Source organism: Pinus tabuliformis, chromosome J, assembly GCF_031772625.1.
Source record: "Pinus tabuliformis cultivar Carrire ecotype Pingquan chromosome J, CPIR1, whole genome shotgun sequence".
In the NCBI taxonomy this organism is placed as follows: domain Eukaryota; kingdom Viridiplantae; phylum Streptophyta; class Pinopsida; order Pinales; family Pinaceae; genus Pinus; species Pinus tabuliformis.
In genome coordinates, this window is record NC_142295.1 from 1,528,809,955 (window position 1) to 1,528,834,395 (window position 24,441).

The window sequence follows — 24,441 nt, forward strand, 5'->3', positions numbered from 1 at the left end:
GTTTTGGATTGGAGCAGAGTGTAGGTTTTAACCCCGTACAAAAATTACCTGCATACGAATTCTAAAACACAGAAAATAAACAATGTGAGAGCATAACACATAAAACACATATACACAGAGATTTTCCCTTCGATCCCAAAACCGGGACTACCAGCTTGATTTTTCATTATTTTCCTTTCAATGTTACAATACTTTTTTTTTTTCCACTGGAAAAATCCGTAATTTCCATTATATTAAGAAAATTACATATAGTAGATGCAGTTTGCATATGCTGTAGTGTTCATACAAAATCCACCACGCAGGGTGATTTATCAGAGTATAAACAAAAATATGAGATAGGTCATATATAAGTCTGGCTGTATAGCCTGTTCGAGATCACGCAGGATCTATTTGCAAAAGTATGATATCCATATCTATGTACAGTTTTCAACAAAGACAAAAAACTATATTACTGCCGGCTACCGGGACTGTTGTCCCGCTGTTCTCTCTGATCTATGTACGGCCTGTGGAAATATCTGTATTCTTCAGTCCCCTGCTGCTCCACAATTAGCCATTCTCCTCTGGGAAGTATCGCGGCCTCCTTGGATAATTTGTCAGCCTCGCTGTTATGTTCTCTGTATATGTGAAGACAGGAGAAATGATTAAATGCTGCCTTGAGTGTATGTGCATCATATAATATATTGCTGAGTGTGTGTGTATGACATATAGTGGCATTATTGATCCAATTAACAACAGTCTTTGAGTCCCCGAAAATATTAAGATTTGTATACTGATGTGTCAAAGAGTAATGCATTAGATTTCGAATGGCCAAGAGCTCTGCATAATTATTTGATCCTCTGCCGAATCCCATTTTCACAAAGAATCTATGGTGTTCATTTATATGCAGCACAAATCCACCCCCACAGCCAGTTTGATTTGCAGCCCCGTCGAAAAAGGCCCAAGGAGTCGATTTATCGATAATGGGCTGTGGCTGAATCGTCCTGGTTCGAGAGGGAGGGGGGTCAGGTAGTTCTTGATACGCGGCAATGATGTTTGCTTCTGTTCGGGGCCAACACATAGCCTGTTCTTCGAATATATATCGATTCCGCGCTAACCAAATATGCCAGGTTGCCACGAGGGGAAGGTTAAGCAGCTTGGAGCCCGGGTGGCAGCGATTCCAGGCTGACCACGCACAAGTAATGTCATCCCCACTCCAGTTCCCAGTAAAGCCAATATGAGAGGAGATGTTATTCCATAGAGCGCGAATGGCTGGGAAAAGTAGGAAAAGGTGGACCGAAGTCTCAGATGCCGCTTTGCAGAAAGAACACCAGGATGGTCCGTAGATGGATCTGTGAGTAAGATGTTCGCCCGTGGGAATAATATCTTTGAGGACACACCAGAAAAATAGTCTGGTGCGTGGGGGGGCATTCAGCTTCCAAATGTCACGCCACCACGACGGAGATGGTTCAGGTTTTCTGTGTATAATAAGAGCGCTGTACCCAATCTTAGGTGCGTAGATACCATTGTCCGCCTTACACCAAACAAGTTCGTCCGGTCCTTGTTTAATGCGAATATGGGATTCGTTTAATGCAAGAACATAATCACGCCATTCCTGATGCCACTGAGGAGGAAGGTCAAGTTGTTGAGCCGATTTCCATGCTTGTGTGAAAATGTTTGTACGTTGTTGATCAGCAATATGTGCAAAATTCCGGATGTCACGGTCATGTAGAAATGAAATGAGTTCTCTGTTGAGGATGTGTCTGCCCCCACTATCAATCCATGGATCCAGGCCAATCCTGCCCAGCGTTCCATCATTTATTCTCCAGACTAGATTATCTCGGATGAGGGGAAGGGAGTGAATCAGAGCCTTCCATATTGATGAACATCCCTTCGTTGTCCAGGATGGTAATCTAGCCCAATCCAAAATACTCTGAGGCCAAATGTATTTGTGATAGGATACTTGAGCCCATAGGTTTTGACTGGTTAGTAGCGACCAACCCATCTTAGCAGCAAGAGCCATAGCGAAGTCGGGTAGGTCTTTGAGACCCCAGCCACCCCATTTTTTGGGCAAGGTGATTTTCTTCCAGCTTATCCATGCAAATATTCTTTTGTCATGATTTCCATTCCAGAGGTATCGATTGCACAGTTGTTTCAATCGGCCCAGAATATTCCTCGGTATCCACGCAAGTGCCATCCAGAAGACCGGGGTAGCCTCTAAGACGGACTTAATGAGTACCAATCTGCCAGCCCTTGATAGGTATCTGAAGCTCCAGCCAGTGAGTCTTTTTTCCAATTTAGCGACCAACCACACCCAATCAGCAATTCTTTGACAGGTAGGTTTTAGTCTGAATCCCAAATATTTGAGTCCTCTATCCAGGGGGAGAACATTATAGGGAAATACCTGAAGAGCTAGCTGGGATTCCTGTACCGAAGTGCGGGAGCAAGTGATAGAGGATTTTGTCTGATTTGGAAGCATACCCGTAGCAGCAGAAAAAAGTAGAAGGATCTTTGAAAATGACCTAGAGTCTCGAACACTGCCATCAAGTAGGATAAGTACATCGTCCACGAAGAGCAGATGTGTGAGGAAACATAAATCGGATATGCGAAGGCCCCGAACATCTCCAGATCTCTTTGCAGAGTCTATGAGACGACTTAGGCCTTCCATGACCAGCAAGAAGAGCAGAGGAGAGAGGGGGCAACCCTGTCTCAGGCCCCTTTCGGAATGAAAAAAGGGTGAGGCCGATCCATTTATGAGAATACTGAAAGTAGGGGAGGAGATACAGGCCATGATCCATGAGATGTAGGAGTGAGGAAATCCCAGGTGGATTAGGATCATTTTGATATAGAGCCAGCTGACCCTGTCAAATGCTTTTGAGAGATCAATTTTGAGGAGGATACCTTTTAGGTGCTTGGACCATATAGAGTGTATAGCTTCTTGAGCCAGGCCTATGGCCTCATGAATCTGTCTAGATTCAAGGAAAGCAAATTGTTGTGGGGCAATGGACCTGGAGAGGATTGGTCTGAGACGATTGGCAATAGTCTTAGAAATGATTTTGTAGAGGCAATTGCACAAAGAGATAGGCCTGTAGTCATCAAAGGATTCAGGGGCATCAGTTTTAGGAATGAGAGCAATGAAGGTAGAATTGATGGCATGGTAGATGGATCCCGTAGTTCTGCTCTCCTCCACCACACTCAGAAGGTCCTGCCCCAGAACATCATAGAAGGCTAAATAAAATTCAATGGTCCATCCATCCGGGCCAGGGCTCTTATCTTTTTTGAACCACTTCAATACTCCTTCAAGCTCCCCTGTCGTAACCGGATCATTTAGAGCCTCCACATCCTCTTCCTCAACAAATCTCGGGAAGTGATTTGCCACATTGATGATATCAGGTAGATTAACTTCACGGGGACACTTGTAGAGGTCCCTGAAGTGGGAGATGCCCAGGTGAGCGAGCTTGTTGAAAGAGTCTGCCATTTCTCCTTCTGGTGTGGGGAGCTTCCAGATAGTATTTGATACTTTCCTGCCCTTGGCGAAGCTATGGAAGAACTTCGTGTTATCATCCCCAGCTTGTATCCATAATGCCCTACTCCTTAATCTTATGGATTCCTCTCTCTCTTTGAGAATCTTAGCTTTTTGATTCTCCAATTCAATCAGCCTGCATTTGTCTGCTGCTGTGATGAAACCCAACCCCCTTTCATCGGTAAGAGAGCATAATTCAGCTTCTATATGGGTTAGTTGAGCGGTGTCTCGAGCCTGTTTCTCCTTTGCCCAGACAATAGATAGATGCTTAATATCCGAGAGATTTCTGCAGAATCCTTTAGCAAGTGATTCTGATCCATTGATAGGGTGAGAGGACCAGTAATCAGTTATCATCTTGATATATGATGGGTCCTTCAGCCAAGTATGATTAAATTTGAAAGGTGCTTTGGGCTTCTTGAAGGGACCCTGAATCTCCAGGTATATTGGTGAGTGATCCGACCATCCTCCCGAGCCAACCCATTGTTTGTAATGTTGCAGTCGCTGAAGAAGAGCATCCTTCATAAGGAATCTGTCAAGTCTACGGGCTAGTGCAGCGTCCCCCACCCGCCTGTTCCTCCAAGTGGGAAGTATTTTCTGCATGGGGATATCCACAAAGTTTGATTGATCAAGTAGACTGGTCATGAAGTCAGTAATGGAGTCAATTTGTGCCGCCGATCCCCATGACTCCCTGAAACCCAAAGAGAAATTAAGGTCTCCTCCGATAACAACCCGGTCTTCGCTCATAATGGTAAGATGTAGAAGTTTCTGCCAGTACGATTCTCTCTGGTTGCAGGGGGCATATACATTGACTATGCGGAGGTTCATGCCTAGTTCAGCAGAGAATATGTCAAGCCCCAGATATCCTAATCCCCCCCAAGACGATTCCACTTTAATAGAGCGTGGGTTAACTCCAATGGCCAGACCACCAGAACGGCCGACAACATCGAGGGCAGTGTAGGTCCAGCCAGGAGTCATGGCTTGCATGGCTCGAGTAATCTGATCTACAGAACAGAGGGTCTCTTGAAGCATGATAATATCAATAGGATCAGATTCTATGAGCTGCTTCATGGCTAGTTTCTTGGAGGAACTAGCCAATCCTCTGCAATTGAAGGATAGGCACTTCATGGGGGAACACCTCTCGGGGTGTGTCCTGCTCTAAGGACCCCGTCAATGGTGGATTGACGACCTGATACAACCTCTGCCCCTGCTTGCTTAATAGCCTTGGAAAGATGAGATTTTCTACCCCTGGTAGGCAAGGTCCCAACCTCTGGCACCGCAATGCCCAGGCCCGAAGGTCTGATGGGCGGCTCTTTGGCATGAGATCTGGAGCGGAGGAAATATGTATGAGGAGGGGAGGGTTCCGAGGGCGATTGGGGGGAACTAGCCAGGGGGGAGGAAGGGGCAGTTGTAGGTTCTGTGGTGCAAATGAGGGGGGGCGATGTTAATGCACAATGAACCATGGAGGTCTGAAAGGTGGAGCCACATTCATTCATAACATCAAAAGAAGAAAGTATAGGGAGTGTAGGAGTACCCGAGACCGTACCAGCTTCAGCTGCCGAGCGAGCCCTGGTCCTTGGCGGAGAGGGTTGCCGCAGTCCAGGATCGACCGCAGGTGAGGTTGTCGCTGGGGGCAGTCCCGAAGAGGTAGGTCGAGAAGTAATAGGAGATGTCGTTCTGGATGGAGCCGGTGTAATCCTCGGAGATTCCTCTGCTTTCTTGATGAGTGGACAATCTTTGATGAGGTGCCCAACTTTGTGACATCGCCTACAACGGAAGGGGACTCCTTCATAATCAAGGATCTGCACCCTGATACATCTTCCCCACTGTAGTGTGATCTGTTCTTCAAGTCCATCACGGGTGTCTAAATGAACCAGTATTCGCGCTAGGGTTCGGTTCCTTGATTCAACAAATGTGCGATCATAATCCAGGTAGGTACCCAGAGCATTCCCGATCCTAATGAAGACTTCTTCAGCCCAAAACTGCAGTGGGAGGCCAGGCAGGCGCACCCATATCGGTCCGGCTCCGATCTGTTCGCGTTCTGGATCAAAAAGGGGGCTCCATCTTTTGAGGAGGACCGGGGCCATCTCAATATGCCAGTATCTGGCCAGAACCAGATTTGTGTGACTTTCCTTAGAGAAATGAAGGGAAAACCATCCTCTGGGGAGGACATGGACCACAGGAAGGTCGAATAGAACACCACCCCATATTTCCTTCACCCATTGTGTGAGTCGTTTCGCCGAGTATGCCCTACCCTGGACATGCCCTACCAATACTGTGTTAGCCATGTCCATGAGGTTGCTCAGAGTAATGGATTCGTCGAACCTGATAGTGATGTCCTGTTGAGGCCTCGAAAATCGCTGCCACAACAAAGGGGAAACCACCCGGTCCGGACCTTAGTACAACTCCTTTTCCGTTTGGAATAGTGGCTCCAACTGGGGGTAATGGGACCAGTTTCCCAATAATGGATAAAAGTGGGATGGATGAGTAACTTATGATGTATGATGGTGATAAGCGAACAACTAAAACTATCGGCGAAATATATTAACTCTAATCTAATCCCGGGACTTATCAATCTTTCAAAGCGTAGCGTTTGATAATCTGTGCTTTAAGGCAGGCATATAGATGACTCTAACACTAAAGCATAGATGTTTAAACCATTTAAGATTGCTCTGCATAATTAGTTATGCAGAGCGATAATAGCGAATTACTACACATTGTCATTCATATCATTGCTACATGCATGATTAAAAGAAAGGGCATATCACAAAACATCCAATAGTGGAATGAAATGAAGATTTGCTGTTACAGCGCATACATGTATTCAACAATAGCAAAAATAATAACACAGCAATTCATATAAGAGGAAAGAAAACAGATGCAGATAAAAGTACCATGTAAGCTGTTTAACAATCCGATGTATTAATCGCTATGTCGCAGTCCTTCCTTCAAACCAGAAAGCATTCCAAACAAGAGACAATAGTGCGCAATTGCATAAAACAGCCTTCTTATCAAATTAAGGACTATCGGTCGAGTTTCACAAAAGAATATAGGATGAAGCACAGTAGTGCAAACTTCAGCCTTTAAGTCTATTACAAAATTTTACGACCCTTTCCAAAACAATGAAAGGGTCTATAAATACTAATCTAATCTAAATATCTAAGAAAAAACTGAAAAGCTATTAAATTGGCATCAATAAATATTTTCCATCTTTTTTGGCGATCTGGCAGTCGGCAGCAATGCTTCATTCGGTGGGCTCTTTGCCTTTAACACTCAGCTGACATATCGCCAGCATTGGCTCTACTTCCGGTGGAGTGTTGAGACGCGACGTGAGCTGGGCATCATATGTGGCATCCTGAATGTCGGGGATTAGGCATCCGAGAGCATCTGTTAAACACTTAAGAGCCGACCTTTGAGTGTGCGGCTTGATTAGAAAGAGCCAATATGCGTCGGAGGTTAAAGTATTTACTCCAACGATTAACTTTCTCTTTTCCTCCAGTTCATGATAACTTGTTTGTTCAATCATGTTCGCCGTGGTTATGCTTCCAGGTGTGCACTGAGAGATCATGTTGGCCAAATAGAGTGTATTGTTGACTAAATCAACAATATTTCTAGTAATCAATTTACACCTTGAAGCTGCCCTCTCCGCTTTCATCATCTGAGTGTTCCATTCCATGAAGAGTATGTCCTTGAATGGCTCATAGATCCTAGGCAAATTCGCTGCTTTCCCCACATCAGTATCTTGCCAATCAAGATATGAGGCTATGGTTTCTTCGGCCTGATCTAGCTCATTTCTGGCTTTTTCTATCTGCTGACATACTGCTGTAGATACTTCACATAATGGCTCAACCTCGGTAAGTTGTCGGCATAGGAGTCTAACCAGAGATATTAATGCACTATTTATTTGAGCTGCCTCTGCTCTGAAATCTTCGACTTTCTTGGTGCCTTTGATATCTTCGAGCTGTGCTAACAGTTGAGCGATTTGCTCATCCTTTGACTTCGTCATTAGCTCGTTTGCCGCTCTCAATTGTGTCAATGCCTCCGTTAATTCTTTCTGCTTCTGGATTGAGCTCTGGTCAATCCTCTGTTTTTCAGTTTGCAGTTGCTGGGTCAATATATTGTTTGCTTGCTGTTGTGTCAGCAACTGCTCTTCTAACTGTGCTGCCTTGTTTCGCGCCTCTGCTACTTCTGCTTGCAATGCACAAATCTCCTGGTCCTTAGTCTTTAACAAAAGACTTACCTCAGATGCTTTATCAATAGTTGCTGCAGAATAAGCTCCCGCATACTGCGACAGCTTTGTCAGATCATCGGAGGGGTCCAATTCCTCCTTCCAGACTACATTCCCTGTGATTGTTTGCTCAGGAAAGATGGAAGGTTGATCAAGCCTTCGTCTCTTCCTTGAGCGCTTAATAACTGCTTTGTGCCTAGGGCTGTAGAAAACGTCCAGGGGAGGAATATCTTCCACCTGGAGCACAATCTGATCGGAAGGGTCTTTGGTGATTACCTCGACATCCTTTGAAGTGGATGGGCCGTTGGTTCCGCTTAGAACCTGAGAAGAAGTGGTGTCTGGTGCGTCGCTTGTCTTAGAGGTGTCTGTGTCTTTAGAGCCTTCCTTTCCACTGATAATGGAATCGAATTGATCCCATTGTTTAAGCAATTCAGGATCTATGGAGGTCTGTTTGTGTTGCTCCGTCTGGGATTTACTCTTCTCCTTTTCTTGTTCCAACTTATTTTGCTCCTCCAGCTCTTTCCGTTGCTGCTCCTCTAACTCCTTTCTCTGTTTCTCTTCTTGCTCTCTTCTTTGCTTATCCGCTAATTCCTTTTTCTGCCTATCTGCCAGTTCTTTATTTTGTTTTTCTTCTTCTTCCTTCTGCCGCTGTTCTTCCATCTGCTTCTGCTTTCTCTGTTCTTGTTCCTTCTGCTCTTTCTGCTTCTTTTCTATTTGCTCCTTCCTCTGCTTCTCTGCCTGCTGCTTCTTTTGCCTTTCCTCCTGTTGTTTCTTTTGTTCCTTAGTTATAACAGGAGTTTGGCTTGTCTGTTTCTGACCAGGCTCACTTGAGGAGGACGCTGAGGTTAATGACAATAAATCTAGAGGCAGAGTTTGCAACCTCTGCTCTCTAAGTTTATTGAACTCAGTTAAATTCTCATCATTGTATTTCATCCTGGCAAGCTATTTGGTTTGGCTTATTGTATCGGCAGCTGCGAACAGGTCATCAAACTCATCCTCTTGATGGTCAATCTTTGTCAGTTTGGCCTGTTCTAGGGCAATGAAAGTAGTCTTCCTTGGATCATAGAGTCTGGCTGGCATAGTGGGCAGGGATAAAGCTTGCATCTTTATAGCCTCCTTTTCTGCATGCTGAAGATTATGCAGAGTAAAAACACCCATTCTCAAGGGAAAAGGGGGCCAGCCCCTCTTCTTCTCTTTCTTGAGAGTTTGGGTTACACTCTCGGCCATAATTTGGTAGGAGATCTCTCGGGCTAACAGTTTGTCTGGAACATATAGAGGGAGAACATGCGGCTTGGCTTGGCTTCCATAAACTCTAATATAGGTAAAATGCTCCTCTCCAAACCAACTTGCGACAGCAGGTAAGTCGAAGGAAGCCAGATAGGAGATTTTGGGAATGGGCCGATCAAAAATGGAATAATGAATGGGAACCATAAAACCATTGCAAATTTGATGCAAATGGTCCTTGTAAGAGGATTTCCACAGTTTCTGATGATACAAATGAATGGGCGAAGGGTCTTGGGTGGTCCATCTCCAACCGAGGATGGGAAACTCAGAGTTAAAACACAATGTGTCCATAATGTAGGCACTATAATAAAATGGGGGGATTTTCCTTTCGGTGACTACAGATTTAGCTCTAAAATCCCGAACAGCTATAGTCAACTTATCAGAAAGAATGGTGGCCCAATCCATGATTATACTATTAACAGCAGCCTCCATCAGGGGAACCATTTCTATATCAAAATTGGCAGAATCATGTAATCCCCATAGCCTACACATCATAATTCCCGCATAGCAATAGGGAGAAGCCAAAGAATCAATAGAGTACTTACCCGAGCTTTCGTGCTTGTGTTTGGCCGGGTTCTGCCTCCAATCCCAAATGGGCTCGGATGGTACTTCATTTTCAGCTGCAAACTTCTCCACGAAGTCTTTGTTGTAGATTTTCTCTGGCTCAGGCAAATGATACATTTGCCTTAGGTGTTCTGGCTTAAACGACCCGAAAATCCGTCTGTCTCTTGTGTAAAACGTTCTGTCAATGATTGGAATTTCCTCGATTGCCCATCGCACTACATCAGTGTAGGGAAGGACTTGCTCTCTGGCCGCTATTCTGTGAAGAAAGGAATCGGCCAACTCTTTGAGAGTTGCATCGGACTTTTTGAGTGAGTCCGCAGTAGCCTCTGTCACTGAAACTTCCGGTTGCTCAGTTTCTAATAAATTATATGTGCCCTGCCATGTAGTCTTGTTAAGACCAGTGCACGTAGTGTCTGAAATGAGGCCTTTCTTCTTATCTGTGGCAGCTTGCCCTGCTACAGGTGTAACAGCAGAGCCCGTAGTCCTCTTGGATCTTTTCCCCATCATGCTCAGGCTTCTCTCAAAAGACGAATTCTACACAATTGCAAGAGAAATCGTAACAACATAATAACAATGACACTTCACAGCGGGATAGATATATCATTTGAAGCGTGCTAAGATTAATTTTCAAAAGTGGCTGCAGATCCAATCGCTGAGAGGATATTGCAGATGCATTAATGGTGATTTGAGGCCTGCTACCCATTAAATGTGATGATTACACCGTTATCCGGGTGAATGACTCCCTTAAGCGTGCAACAGATATTCTGGCGGTTAAGCGCTGGTGTTCGTTAATCGAAGGGGCAAAATCTTTTAAATACACACGCATTACCTTATCCCTTGCATTTAACGGCATTTTGGGATTCGCGCTTTGTCAACCGGATATGAATATAAAATTAAAGCTTTAAATAATGGATTTTAAGCATGGTGATCACCGATAGCGATATCGCATCGCTTCGGGGGAATAAGTGCTGCACAATTATTACCAAAAGATCCTGCCGACAGCCAATAAGCGATATCGCATCGGGCTAGCGCATGGAAACAGAACTAGGTGCATATAAAGTGGTTTGGGGGTTACCGATTGCGATATCGCATCGCATCGGGGGTAGGAACCGGGTGCCTTACTGAAGTGCATGGAATTCTGCCGACGGCCGATAGAGATATCGCATCGGGTCGGGATTTATAACATAAAATGGTTCCACATGAGGTATCGCCGATAGCCGATCGCCGATATCGCGTCGCGTTGGGGCATGAGTTATGTGCCGTTACTTGGTGTGCATGTAACATTGCCGATCGCCGATAGCGATATCGCATCGGCGGAGACCAAAATGCCATTTGAATGCATGTCTCATGCTATTGCGATATGCGATCTTGCGATCGCTTTATCGCAATAACAAAAGATTATTTATTTGAAACATTAATATCAAAAAGGCTTAAATACATGAAAACTCATTTGATTATCCGGCCTTTTTTGAACATACAAGCATTGATGCCAAAAATTTTAAAAGGGACCCATTCCATATGTTAATTTTTGTAAATAAGAATGATATGAAATGGGGGGTTGTTGTAGGGCACAACAATTGGCGATTCGCTGGAAGAACCAGTTATCTCTAAAATTAAAACAAACACTTAAGCTTTTTTGAAAATAGAAACTCAATCAGAAGGGAAAACTTTTAATTTAACTGGATATTCACGCGTTCTGAACCAATTGAACTTATTCTGTCAACTTCTTTCCTTTTGGTTTCAAGAAAAATAAATACATCCTAAGTCTTTAAAATAGGCCTTTTATTGGTTTATAATGATAAAACAAAAACTTTCCCAAATCAGCTTTTATAATTAACTCCTCTGTCATAGGTAGAGCCTCTGTTGCCAGCAAACGTTTATAGTCTCGACAGGGATACCTTTTAACCATAGTATTGTTCGCTTTTCCATTCACATAAGAGTGTAGTTAACAGAATGAATCTAAAACATGTTCCCATATTTTATTTATCATCTGTTTTTTCTTCTTTATCATTGATAAGATAAAAAGCCATTGTCCTGGTTTGGTGGCCAGCTGTTGACAATGCCATTCACTGGTAATAATTTAACTGAACAAGCTGGCTCGTGATGAGACCTCTTGTCTTGAAATTTCAAGCCATTACCCTGTTGTGGTAGGTAGTATTGGTAATGTCAGTCAAACTACTTTCCTATGAACATGGTAAGCAGGCTTGTAATAAGACCTCTTATCTTTAATCTTTTATATTTTAGAATTACACTCTAAGTAACTATAAACTTTAGTGAATGGGGTGAACAATTTTCTCCTTAAGAGTGGATGGATGACAGGTGAAGAGTTGAAGATACTGAAAATGGGTCAGCTTCTATCTCAAAATGGATAACCTCTTGAGACCAGTTTTGAAAACCGAAAATGATTCACAGAACTTTTACCTCTTGAGAAGAGTTTCCAAAACGTTAGGTTGTGATTTCAGAACACACAGATATCTAGTTTCCTAGAAATTATTCCTTTTGGTTGAGGGTTCTACTATCTAAAAGCAAATATTCATATTATTTTACGAGACAGCTTCTTCAAACCAAGCAAAAGGTCAATGGAGATACTCTACAATTTTATTTCCTACTGATCCTACAAACTAGACAAATCTACAAAGAGGAGAAGGGATTACCTTCTCAATTGAAGAATTTCTTCAAGATCAGGCCATTAACAGGGAGAGAATCTCTCGCCCCTGATAAGTCTTGCAATAAAAAGGTCGAATGGCCTATCTTCTCACAGATCTGAAATGGTCCAAGCCACATTTTCTGAAATTTGGTATGCTTACCTTTATCTTCATGGGCCTTGTCCCATTTGAGAACTAAGTCACCAACTTGAAAGTGTTTGGAACCGGACGAGGTTAAATCAAAGGATGCTTTGATGATTTGTTGATGTTTGGCATGAGTGATTCTGGCTTTTTCCCTTTCTTCTTCTAATTTGAGAATTTGGTCATGTCTAAGTTGGATAGAGGAAGAAGGAGTCTCTTCAATGTACTGTACTAGGGCTAGAGAGGGTAAAACAAGATTCGTAGGCAATACTGCTTCTTTTCCATATACCAGATTAAATGGGGAGGAACCTATAGAAGACTTTTGTGTAATCCTATTAGCCCATAATGCAAACACTAAAGATTTGTGCCAGTTTCTATGATTCTGTTCAACAGTTCGCTTAATAATTTTGATGAGATTCTTATTAGTAGATTCTGCTAAACCATTTCCCTGGGGATAATAATTAGCAGAGTATTTCAGTTAAAACCCCCTCTTAATAGCGAAATCATATATAGCATTTCCTGAGAAATAGGAAGCATTATCAAATACGAGAGCATTTGGGACACCAAACCTGGTAATGACGAATTGGTCTATGAACTTGATGATTGCCTCTGAATTTGCTGCCTTCAAAGGAATAGCCTCTACCCATTTGGTAAAATAATCGGTAGCAGTGAGGATATACCTATGTTGTTTGGAAGATGGAGGAGTAATTTCCCCGATGATATCTAATCCCCATTGTTCAAATGGCTGTTCAATGTTGACAGGTTGCAGAGGGAAAGCTGATTTCCGTTGTCTCCCACTAGAAGTTTGGCAATTGAAGCATTTTCTTATGTATTCATGAGCATCTCTAAACAGTGTAGGCCAATAATATCCAGCATGAATAACTTTGTGGGCTGTTGTGTCTGCTCCAAAATGTCCTCCCGCTGGCCCATCATGTAGCTCCTGTAAAACCTTTTGAGCTTCAGGTTTCTCAAGACATCTTAACAGGATAGAATCATAATTTTGTCTAAAAAGCACATCATCAATGAGAGTAAAATTCTTCGCTTTTAACCTAATGGCCCTTTTATTTTTGTAAGATAAATTTGGAGGAGCATAACCGTTCTTTAAATAAAATATTAAATCTGCATATTGAGATTTAGAATCAGTGACACTTATCTGATTGATTGATTCAGTCTGATCCATATCGCTTGATTCAGGAATGTTTGATGCTCCTGCCAATATCCTGCAAAAACCTTGGCCCCTAACAATCTTTGCTGGCTTTATTTCTAAGTCATATTCTTGAAGTGCTGTGACCCAATTGGCCCTTCTTTCACCCAGTTCTCTTTGAATTAATAGTTGCCTTACCGCTGGGAAAGGGACTATAACTTTCGTGTGAGTTTTCAAAAGAAAGGGCCTGTAATGTTTGACTGCTTTGAACACAGCAAAGGCTTGTTTCTCCACATCGGAATAATTTAGTTCGGCACCCTGAAGATTTGAGCTAAAAAATGAAATGGGTGCTTCCAAGTTGTGAGCATTTGGCTGCGTGAGAACTGCAGCATAGGATACATCGGACGCAATGGTATACAATGTAAAATGATTAGAAAAATTGGGAGTATTCAAGGCTGGGGCATTGATTATTGATTGCTTGATAACATCAAAAGCTTGCTTTTCTTCTGATCCCCACTTGAAGACTGAATTCTTCTTGATCATTTTCTGAAGTGGTAATACAATTTGAGAGAAATCTGGAACAAATCGTTTGACAAAATTAATCTGACCCAAAAATGACTGCATCGATCTTTTATTGTGTGGGAAAGGGATTTCAGAAATTTCCTTAATCCGATCAGGATCAATATAAATGCCATCTTTGGATACTATAAAGCCTAAGAGTTTTCCTTGGTCAAGAGCAAAGAAAGACTTCTTTGGGTTTAGAGAAATACCATATCTTTTGCATCGCTGAAAGATTTGATTTAAGTCATGCAGATGATTATATCTCTTTTTAGAATATACAGTAATATCGTCTAGATAGACGACTACTGATCGATTAATCAACCCTTTGAAGGATATATCCATGGCTCTCTGGAATGTCGCTCCCGCATTTATGAGTCCAAAAGGCATTTTCTGATATGCATAAGTTCCCCATTTTTTTCTGAATGTGGTTTTAAGTTGGTCATCAGGATGAACCAAAACTTGGTTATATCTGGAGAATCCATCAAGAAAGGAAATCAATTCAGAGCCTGCTACTGATTGGAGGATTTGCTCCATAGTAGGTAATGGGAAGTTATCTTTCAAGCTCGCTTTATTCAGGTTCCTGAAATCAATACAGATTCGAATGTCGCCATTTTTCTTTCTGACTGGCACCATATTAGAGACCCAATTTGAATGTCGGACCGGAAAAATAATTTTGGCTTTCAAGAGCTTATTAAGCTCCGACTTTATCTGGCCCTCCAAATTTGGATGTATTTTTCTTAACTTTTGCTGAATCAGTTTCTGATCAGGAAGCATAGGAATGGTATGCTGGATAATAGATGTATCATATGTCTTTAAGTCATCATATTTCCAAGCAAAGACCTGTTTGTTTTTTCTCAATAGTTTAATAAATGCTGCCTTTTCTTCCTGGGAAAGTCCTATTCCTAAGTTGATGTTTTGAGGAGCATCGTCAGTGCCTAGATTTATTAATTCAAACTTAAGGGTGGAACTTTGAAGCTTTGCATTAATTACAGGTTTAAACCTGTCTTTGATATCATAAAGGTCTTCAAGCTTCACCACAGGTTTGGGAATTGAATTTTCTTGAGGCACTTGTTTCATCTACAGATCGTGATCATCTTCCTCAATGACTTGATTGTCATAGGATTTTTTTGAAGTTAGAAGCTGCAAGATATCTTCGTCATGGTTAAATACTCTCCAATTGGTGACATTGTCAGGAATTGAAGGCCTAAAAAGTAATTCTATAGAAAATCTATCAAGGCTATAGTCTTCAGAAGGTAGAAGCTTAGAAGCTACATTGGCTAGTAGGTCAGCTGCTGAATTTTGTGACCTAGGTATGGAAGAAATGTTGAAGGCTGAAAAGTGTGAGGTAAGATCCTGTACTAGTGATTGATAATGCTTGAGGTGACTTGAAAGACAGTGAATTGCATTTCTCACCTGTTTGACAATTATTTCCGAATCGTCAAACACTTTTAGATATCGCACTTCAAGGTCGATCGCTTTATATAAACCTTGGACTAAAGCTTCATATTCGGCTGTGTTGTTGGTACACTCAAATTCTAACCTACAAGACAGCATTGTCTTTTCTCCTTGCGGGCTAACCAAAATGCAACCTGCTCCTGAGCCTTCGCTGGACTTAGAGCCATCAAAATATAAAGACCAAAATAAAGGAGTATTAACAAAAATATCTACATTATTCTCAGCATCATTAAAACATCTGGACTTATCTGTTTGTAAAAAATTTTCAACCTGAGATGTAAAATGATTGACTGAAAAAGGAGATGGTTGGGCAACAAAGTTGCCAAAGAATGATTCTGGCGAATAGTTCCCCAAAATGTTGTTGTTGAATGCCACAGGTTGGTTTTCTTGCTCAAATTCAGTAACTGTGTGGGTCATATGCTTCTCCCGATCGATCCTTATCTGATTCGGCTTTCCCTTGTAGGGAAGCCACATATGTGACCAATCTGTGGAAATATACCCATGCAGTTTTTCGGACCAATCTCTGCTTAAAATCAAACCGTAAAATTCAAGTATGTCGGCAATTAAGATGTCAATCCTCTGGACAATTCTGGGGTCGGCTGACAACCTGATGGTTACAGAATTAATTTCTCCCACAACCTGCACCTTAGTCCTATCCAACTGTACAATATGAATGGCAGACTTCTGGGGTTCAATGTTCAGCTTAGAGCAAACTGAAGCTGGCATTATATTAGATGAGGCCCCTGAATCAATTAAACAGTTGTGCAGGTTTCTATTATAAATCTCATAACTCAGCAGAAAAGGTGGAGTGTGAGAGTTTGATTTATCTCTGATTAAAACTGAATCGGTAATTTCAACCATACCTGCAGGAGGCTGGCCTGAATCGTTGGCAGCTCTTGCACTGGGAAGGGGAGTAGAGGGAACAGCATTTAATTCTTTAAGAAGTAACTTTTGTTGGTGCTTTAGTTTGCTAAGTTCAAACATGGTTATATTTGCCTTAGTTTTCTTCATGTCATCAACAATGTTATATTCCATTGAATCAGATACCACTAGTGTCTTGGATGTTGAAGGAGAACTAGAAGTTGAAGGCTGGTTTTGGGGAACTACTACAGGTGACTTCTTTGGGGGAACTTTTTCCTTTGCTGTAGTAGCACCTGCGCTCCTCTTCTTTGAAGTTGCCTGGGCGGGTTCAGGAGTGCTTTTACTTCTTGTAGTAACCGGAAAGGCTTCTTCTTCATTCTCGGTATCAGAGTTTGGGAGTATAAAGTCCCACATTTCGTGGCATTCAGCTACTTCTTCTTCATCATCGGTTTGTGAAGTCGTTTCCTCTTCCTCTTCTTCTTGGTTTGAATCTGCGTTAGATATAACATTGGGCGGCTTTGATTCAGTTTTCTTATAAGTTCTAAATGGTCTTTTGTTTGAAGTTTCGGCCACCTGCTTCTTTATCTCAACCATTTCGTTAGACAGTGTTTTAAGGACCTTTTGTAAACCTTCCATGTCATACGGGTCCTTCGGGGTTTTCTTCTTGGAATCTTCTTTAAACGAGACTTTTTTGACTTTTCTATCTTCCAAAGCAGCTTTCTTTTCTAAAGAATTGATGCGCTTTTCAACAGCAAGTGCCTCTCTCATGTTTTCAGCTAAGGTAGGTTTCCCAACCCTGTCTACAAAAATAGTTATGTTGGCAGGTAGGGCTGTAATATACCATTCGCTTCGTATTTGTTCACTTGGTTTAGAAGCGGTAGGGATTTTATTCAGGAGTTTATTAAATCTAGCATTAAACTCCTTTATCGGTTCCCTATGCTCTATTCTCAGATTGGAGAGGTCGTTTATTAAAGTAGCTAAGGACCTGTCATCTCCATATTTGGTGAGAAACTGCTCTTGGCATGTGTTCCAACTGGTAATTGAACCAGAAGGTAATGAAAAATACCAGGATCCTGCTGATCCTTGTAAAGTGTAAGGGAAGAGTCTTACCACAACATCTTGTTCTGTCACTCCTTTTAGGTTAACTGCTAACATAAAGTTGTTGATGTGTTCTTCAGCCTGGGTCCCGTCATCTGGATTGAATTTAGGCAGCCATTTTTCGGGAGCATCGGGTAGATCATGCAATGGTCCAGGCATGTTGACTGCTCCTAGTCTAGTCCATGGATCTGCCATTATGATAGCGACAGTGGTTGAGACTACTGTTGGGATTCCAGATGTATGGGAAGGGATTAAAGATGAGGAGTGGATAGGTTGGGATATTGAGGCTTCTGATCCCTGATGAACGACAATTTGTAATGGGGGAGTGGATGGTTGACCTCGCAGAGGAGAAAATACAATGGAGGACGTGGATGAAAGCTCTTCACTATCAGATCCTTCAGTAATTTTCTTTGCCTTTTTCCTTTTAGGTAAAGGAAACTCAGTGGGTTCAATACCAAGTTTTTCGCTCTGAAGTCTGGTGAGAGGGTGAGTGAGGTTAAATTGTGAAGTCGCACTGCTTTCTGATACCTCAGATTTCTGTGGTGATATCGAGAAGCTCTGAAGTTTATGGATTAGAGACTAGACTTCAGGTGATTCAAGAGCTAATTGTTCTGTGGTATGATGGGTTTGAGCAGTGGTAGTTGATTCCCCTTCTCCTTGTTTGGATACCGGCGAACCAGTATGCAAATAAGAAGGTCGAGGGGATTCGGAGGGGGATATACTCTTGGAATGGCTTATAGGTTTGGACTTATGTGCCATTCATAGTTGATGCCCTCCTTCTAGTGCCAATTTTGTTGAGGCCTCGAAAATCGCTGCCACAACAAAGGGGAAACCACCCGGTCCGGACCTTAGTACAACTCCTTTTCCGTTTGGAATAGTGGCTCCGACTGGGGGTAATGGGACCAGTTTCCCAATAATGGATAAAAGTGGGATGGATGAGTAACTTATGATGTATGATGGTGATAAGCGAACAACTAAAACTATCGGCGAAAAATATTAACTCTAATCTAATCTCAGGACTTATCAATCTTTCAAAGCGTAGCGTTTGATAATCTATGCTTTAAGGCAGGCATATAGATGACTCTAACACTAAAGCATAGATGTTTAAACCATTTAAGATTGCTCTACATAATTAGTTATGCAGAGCGATAATAGCAAATTACTACACATTGTCATTCATATCATTGCTACATGCATGATTAAAAGAAATGGCATATCACAAAACATCCAATAGTGGAATGAAATGAAGATTTGCTGTTACAGCGCATACATGTATTCAACAATAGCAAAAATAATAACACAGCAATTCATATAAGAGGAAAGAAAACAGATGCAGATAAAAGTACCATGTAAGCTGTTTAACAATCTGATGTATTAATCGCTATGTCGCCGTCCTTCCTTCAAACCAGAAAGAATTCCAAACAAGAGACAATAGTGCGCAATTGCATAAAACAACCTTCTTATCAAATTAAGGACTATCGGTCGAGTTTCACAAAAGAATATAGGCTGAAGCACAGTAGTGCAAACTTCAGCCTTTAAGTCTATTACAAAATTTTACGACCCTTTCCAAAACAATGAAAGGGTCTATAAATACTAATCTAATCTAAATATCTAAGAAAAAATTGAAAAGCTATTAAATTGGCATCAATAAATATTTTCCATCTTTTTTGGCGATCTGGCAGTCGGCAGCAATGCTTCATTCGGTGGGCTCTTTGCCTTTAACACTCAGCTGACATATCGCCAGCATTGGCTCTACTTCCGGTGGAGTGTTGAGACGCGACGTGAGCTGGGCATCATATGTGGCATCCTGAATGTTGGGGATTAGGCATCCGAGAGCATTTGTTAAACACTTAAGAGCCGACCTTTGAGTGTGCGGCTTGATTAGAAAGAGCCAATATGCGTCGGAGGTTAAAGTATTTACTCCAGCGATTAACTTTCTCTTTTCCTCCAGTTCATGATAACTTGTTTGTTCAATCATGTTCGCCATGGTTATGCTTCCAGGTGTGCACTGAGAGATCATGTTGGCCAAATAGAGTGTATTGCTGACTAAATCAACAATATTGCTAGTAATCAATTTACACCTTGAAGCTGCCCTCTCCGCTTTCATCATCTGAGTGTTCCATTCCGTGAAGAGTATGTCCTTGAATGGCTCATAGATCCTAGGCAAATTCGCTGCTTTCCCCACATCAGTATCTTGCCAATCAAGATATGAGGCTATGGTTTCTTTGGCCTGATCTAGCTCATTTCTGGCTTTTTCTATCTGCTGACATACTGCTGTAGATACTTCACATAATGGCTCAACCTCGGTAAGTTGTCGGCATAGGAGTCTAACCAGAGATATTAATGCATTATTTATTTGAGTTGCCTCTGCTCTGAAATCTTCGACTTTCTTGGTGCCTTTGATATCTTCAAGCTGTGCTAACAGTTGAGCGATTTGCTCATCCTTTGACTTCATCATTAGCTCGTTTGCCGCTCTCAATTGTGTCAATGCCTCCGTTAATTCTTTCTGCTTCTGGATTGAGCTCTGGTCAATCCTCTGTTTTTCAGTTTGCAGTTGCTGGGTCAATATATTGTTTGCTTGCTGTTGTGTCAGCAACTGCTCTTCTAACTGTGCTGCCTTGTTTCGCGCCTCTGCTACTTCTGCTTGCAATGCACAAATCTCCTGGTCCTTAGTCTTTAACAAAAGACTTACCTCCGATGCTTTATCAATAGTTGCTGCAGAATAAGCTCCCGCATATTGCGACAGCTTTGTCAGATCATCGGAGGGGTCCAATTCCTCCTTCCAGACTACATTCCCCGTGATTGTTTGCTTAGGAAAGATGGAAGGTTGATCAAGCCTTCGTCTCTTCCTTGAGCGCTTAACAACTGCTTTGTGCCTAGGGCTATAGAAAACGTCCAGGGGAGGAATATCTTCCACCTGGAGCACAATCTGATCGGAAGGGTCTTTGGTGATTACCTCGACATCCTTTGAAGTGGGTGGGCCGCTGGTTCCACTTAGAACCTGAGAAGAAGTGGTGTCTGGTGCGTCGCTTGTCTTAGAGGTGTCTTTGGAGCCTTCCTTTCCACTGATAATGGAATCGAATTGATCCCATTGTTTAAGCAATTCAGGATCCATGGAGGTCTGTTTGTGTTGCTCCGTCGGGGATTTACTCTTCTCCTTTTCTTGTTCCAACTTCTTTTGCTCCTCCAGCTCTTTCCGTTGCTGCTCCTCTAACTCCTTTCTCTGTTTCTCTTCTTGCTCTCTTCTTTGCTTATCCGCTAATTCCTTTTTCTGCCTATCTGCCAGTTCTTTCTTTTGTTTTTCTTCTTCTTCCTTCTTCCGCTGTTCCTCCATCTGCTTCTGCTTTCTCTGTTCTTTTTCCTTCTGCTCTTTCTGCTGCTTTTCTATTTGCTCCTTCCTCTGCTTCTCTGCCTGCTGCTTCTTTTGCATTTCCTCCTGTTGTTTCTTTTGTTCCTTAGTTATAACAGGAGGTTGGCTTGTCTGTTTCTGACCAGGCTCACTTGAGGAGGACGCTGAGGTTAATGACAATAAATCTAGAGGTAGAGTTTGCAACCTCTGCTCTCTAAGTTTATTGAACTCAGTTAAATTCTCATCATTGTATTTCATCCTGGCAAGCTGTTTGGTTTGGCTTATTGTATCGGGAGCTGCGAACAGGTCATCAAACTCATCCTCTTGATGGTCAATCTTTGTCAGTTTGGCCTGTTCTAGGGCAATGAAAGCAGTCTTCCTTGGATCATAGAGTCTGGCTGGCATAGTGGGCAGGGATAAAGCTTGCATCTTTATAGCCTCCTTTTCTGCATGCTAAAGATTATGCAGAGTAAAAACACCCATTCTCAAGGGAAAAGGGGGCCAGCCCCTCTTCTTCTCTTTCTTGAGAGTTTGGGTTACACTCTCGGCCATAATTTGGTAGGAGATCTCTCGGGCTAACAGTTTGTCTGGAACATATAGAGGGAGAACATGCGGCTTGGCTTGGCTTCCATAAACTCTAATATAGGTAAAATGCTCCTCTCCAAACCAACTTGCGACAGCAGGTAAGTCGAAGGAAGCCAGATAGGAGATTTTGGGAATGGGCCGATCAAAAATGGAATAATGAATGGGAACCATAAAACCATTGCAAATTTGATGCAAATGGTCCTTGTAAGAGGATTTCCACAGTTTTTGATGATACAAATGAATGGGCGAAGGGTCTTGGGTGGTCCATCTCCAACCGAGGATGGGAAACTCAGAGTTAAAACACAATGTGTCCATAATGTAGGCACTATAATAAAATGGGGGGATTTTCCTTTCGGTGACTACAGATTTAGCTCTAAAATCCCGAACAGCTATAGTCAACTTATCAGAAAGAATGGTGGCCCAATCCATGATTATACTATTAACAGTAGCCTCCATCAGGGGAACCATTTCTATATCAAAATTGGCAGAATCATGTAATCCCCATAGCCTACACATCATAATTCCCGCATAGCAATAGGGAGAAGCCAAAGAATCAACAGAGTACTTACCCGAGCTTTCGTGCTTGTGTTTGGCCGGGTTCTGCCTCCAATCCCGAATGGGCTCGGATGGTACTTCATTTTCAGCTGCAAACTTCTCCACGAAGTCTTTGTTGTAGATTTTCTTTGGCTCAGGCAAATGATACATTTGCCTTAGGTGTTCTGGCTTAAACGACCCGAAAATCCGTCCGTCTCTTGTGTGGAACGTTCTGTCAATGATTGGAATTTCCTCGATTGCCCATCGCACTACATCAGTGTAGGGAAGGACTTGCTCTCTGGCCGCTATTCTGTGAAGAAAGGAATCTGCCAACTCTTTGAGAGTTGCATCGGACTTTTTGAGTGAGTCCGCAGTAGCCTCTGTCACTGAAACTTCCGGTTGCTCAGTTTCTAATAAATTATATGTGCCCTGCCATGTAGTCTTGTTAAGACCAGTGCACGTAATGTCTGAAATGAGGCCTTTCTTCTTATCTGTGGCAGCTTGCCCTGCTACAGGTGTAACAGCAGAGCCCGTAGTCCTCTTGGATCTTTTCCCCATCATGCTCAGGTTTCTCTCAAAAGACGAATTCTACACAATTGCAAGAGAAATCGTAACAACATAATAACAATGACACTTCACAGCGGGATAGATATATCATTTGAAGCGTGCTAAGATTAATTTTCAAAAGTGGCTGCGGATCCAATCGCTGAGAGGATATTGCAGATGCATTAATGGTGATTTGAGGCCTGCTACCCATTAAATGTGATGATTACACCGTTATCCGGGTGAATGACTCCCTTAAGCGTGCAACGGATATTCTGGCGGTTAAGCGCTAGTGTTCGTTAATCGAAGGGGCAAAATCTTTTAAATACACACGCATTACCTTATCCCTTGCATTTAACGGCATTTTTGGATTCGCGCTTTGTCAACCGGATATGAATATAAAATTAAAGCTTTAAATAATGGCTTTTAAGCACGCTGATCACCGATAGTGATATCGCATCTTTTCGGGGGAATAAGTGCTGCACAATTATTACCAAAAGATCCTGCCGACAGCCGATAAGCGATATCGCATCGGGCTAGCGCATGGAAACAGAGCTAGGTGCATATAAAGTGGTTTGGGGGTTACCGATTGCGATATCGCATCGCATCGGGGGTAGGAACCGGGTGCCTTACTGAAGTGCATGGAATTCTGCCGACGGCCGATAGAGATATCGCATCGGGTCGGGATTTATAACATAAAACGGTTCCACATGAGGTATCGCCGATAGCCGATCGCCGATATCGCGTCGCGTCGGGGCATGAGTTATGTGCCGTTACTTTGTGTGCATGTAACATTGCCGATCGCCGATAGCGATATCGCATCAGCGGAGACCAAAATGCCATTTGAATGCATGTCTCATGCTATTGCGATATGCAATCTTGCGATCGCTTTATCGCAATAACAAAAGATTATTTATTTGAAACATTAATATCAAAAAGGATTAAATACATGAAAACTCATTTGATTATCCGGCCTTTTTTGAACATACAAGCATTGATGCCAAAATTTTTAAAAGGGACCCATTCCATATGTTAATTTTTGTAAATAAGAATGATATGAAATGGGGGGTTGTTGTAGGGCACAACATGTCCTTAGATGTAGCCTTGATGCACTTGGTCTTTTTCTTGCTGGTGCGAGGTGCCGACGGGTGGTCCACCAAGGGATTTGAAATACCCTCCAGAGAAGAGGGTTTTGTGGGCTTGACTTTAACGGCAGGTGTTTCAAAGCAGCCGGAAGGGCGGGCTCCCGAAGATGATGGTATTGCAGCAGAGGGTACCGGCGGGATGGGTGATGGCGCCGAAAGGAGTGGGTAGGAGAGCGGATCAAATGAGGGCGAAGGGGGAGTGTGTGTAGCCAGAAAATGGAGTGAGCCCGGCGAGAGCGGGGGTACCTCAAAATTCGGGGAGTCGATAGGGTTCGTACCTGCAATAGACTGAGATGGGCAGTGACCGGGCAGCGAGACGGTGGGCGGGTACTGAGGCAGATCCGGTGCAGCCGCTGATGTAGAAGGTGCGGTCTGAGAGCTAGCAGCGAAACTAGGGTTACCAAATATAACCTTGTCCGGTGAAGGTTCCTCCGAGTAGTCCACCGCCTCTAGCTCCATATTGTCGGCCATAACTGTCTCCTGAACGGTAACCGAAAGCGATGGGTGGAGAAACCAATGGTGGAGTCGATGCTAGAGTGTCCCAGAGCAGTGACCGCGACGGTGATGCTGAGGGCAATACCTGTAGAAACCCTAGCCGCGACGGTGCTGCAGTCAATCCCAGTGAAACCCTTAGCCGAGACCTTCTCGTGCGCGCGCCATCAGACATTCCCTCCTTCAATGTTACAATACATATTTATACCTGTTGAAGCATTCAATACCATGGACCGAAAACCATCGCGTCCAAAACCATGGACTGAAAACCATAGGTAGGTTGGCCCAACCTAATATAGGGTCCAAAAAAAATTTT

General features: G+C 42.8%; 1 protein-coding gene across 1 annotated transcript; it reads right to left on the minus strand.

The window, feature by feature from the left end:
• Nucleotides 1-448: 448 nt before the first annotated feature.
• On the minus strand, nucleotides 449-24,104 carry LOC149233337 (uncharacterized). The gene is made up of 4 exons (XM_089382158.1): nucleotides 23,912-24,104; nucleotides 4,686-5,771; nucleotides 3,272-4,500; nucleotides 449-3,181 (listed from the first exon to the last, which is right to left on the minus strand). Exons 1-4 carry the CDS (start codon nucleotides 24,102-24,104, stop codon nucleotides 449-451), a joined length of 5,241 nt encoding a protein of 1,746 aa, XP_089238284.1.
• Between the last annotated feature and the right edge of the window lie 337 nt (nucleotides 24,105-24,441).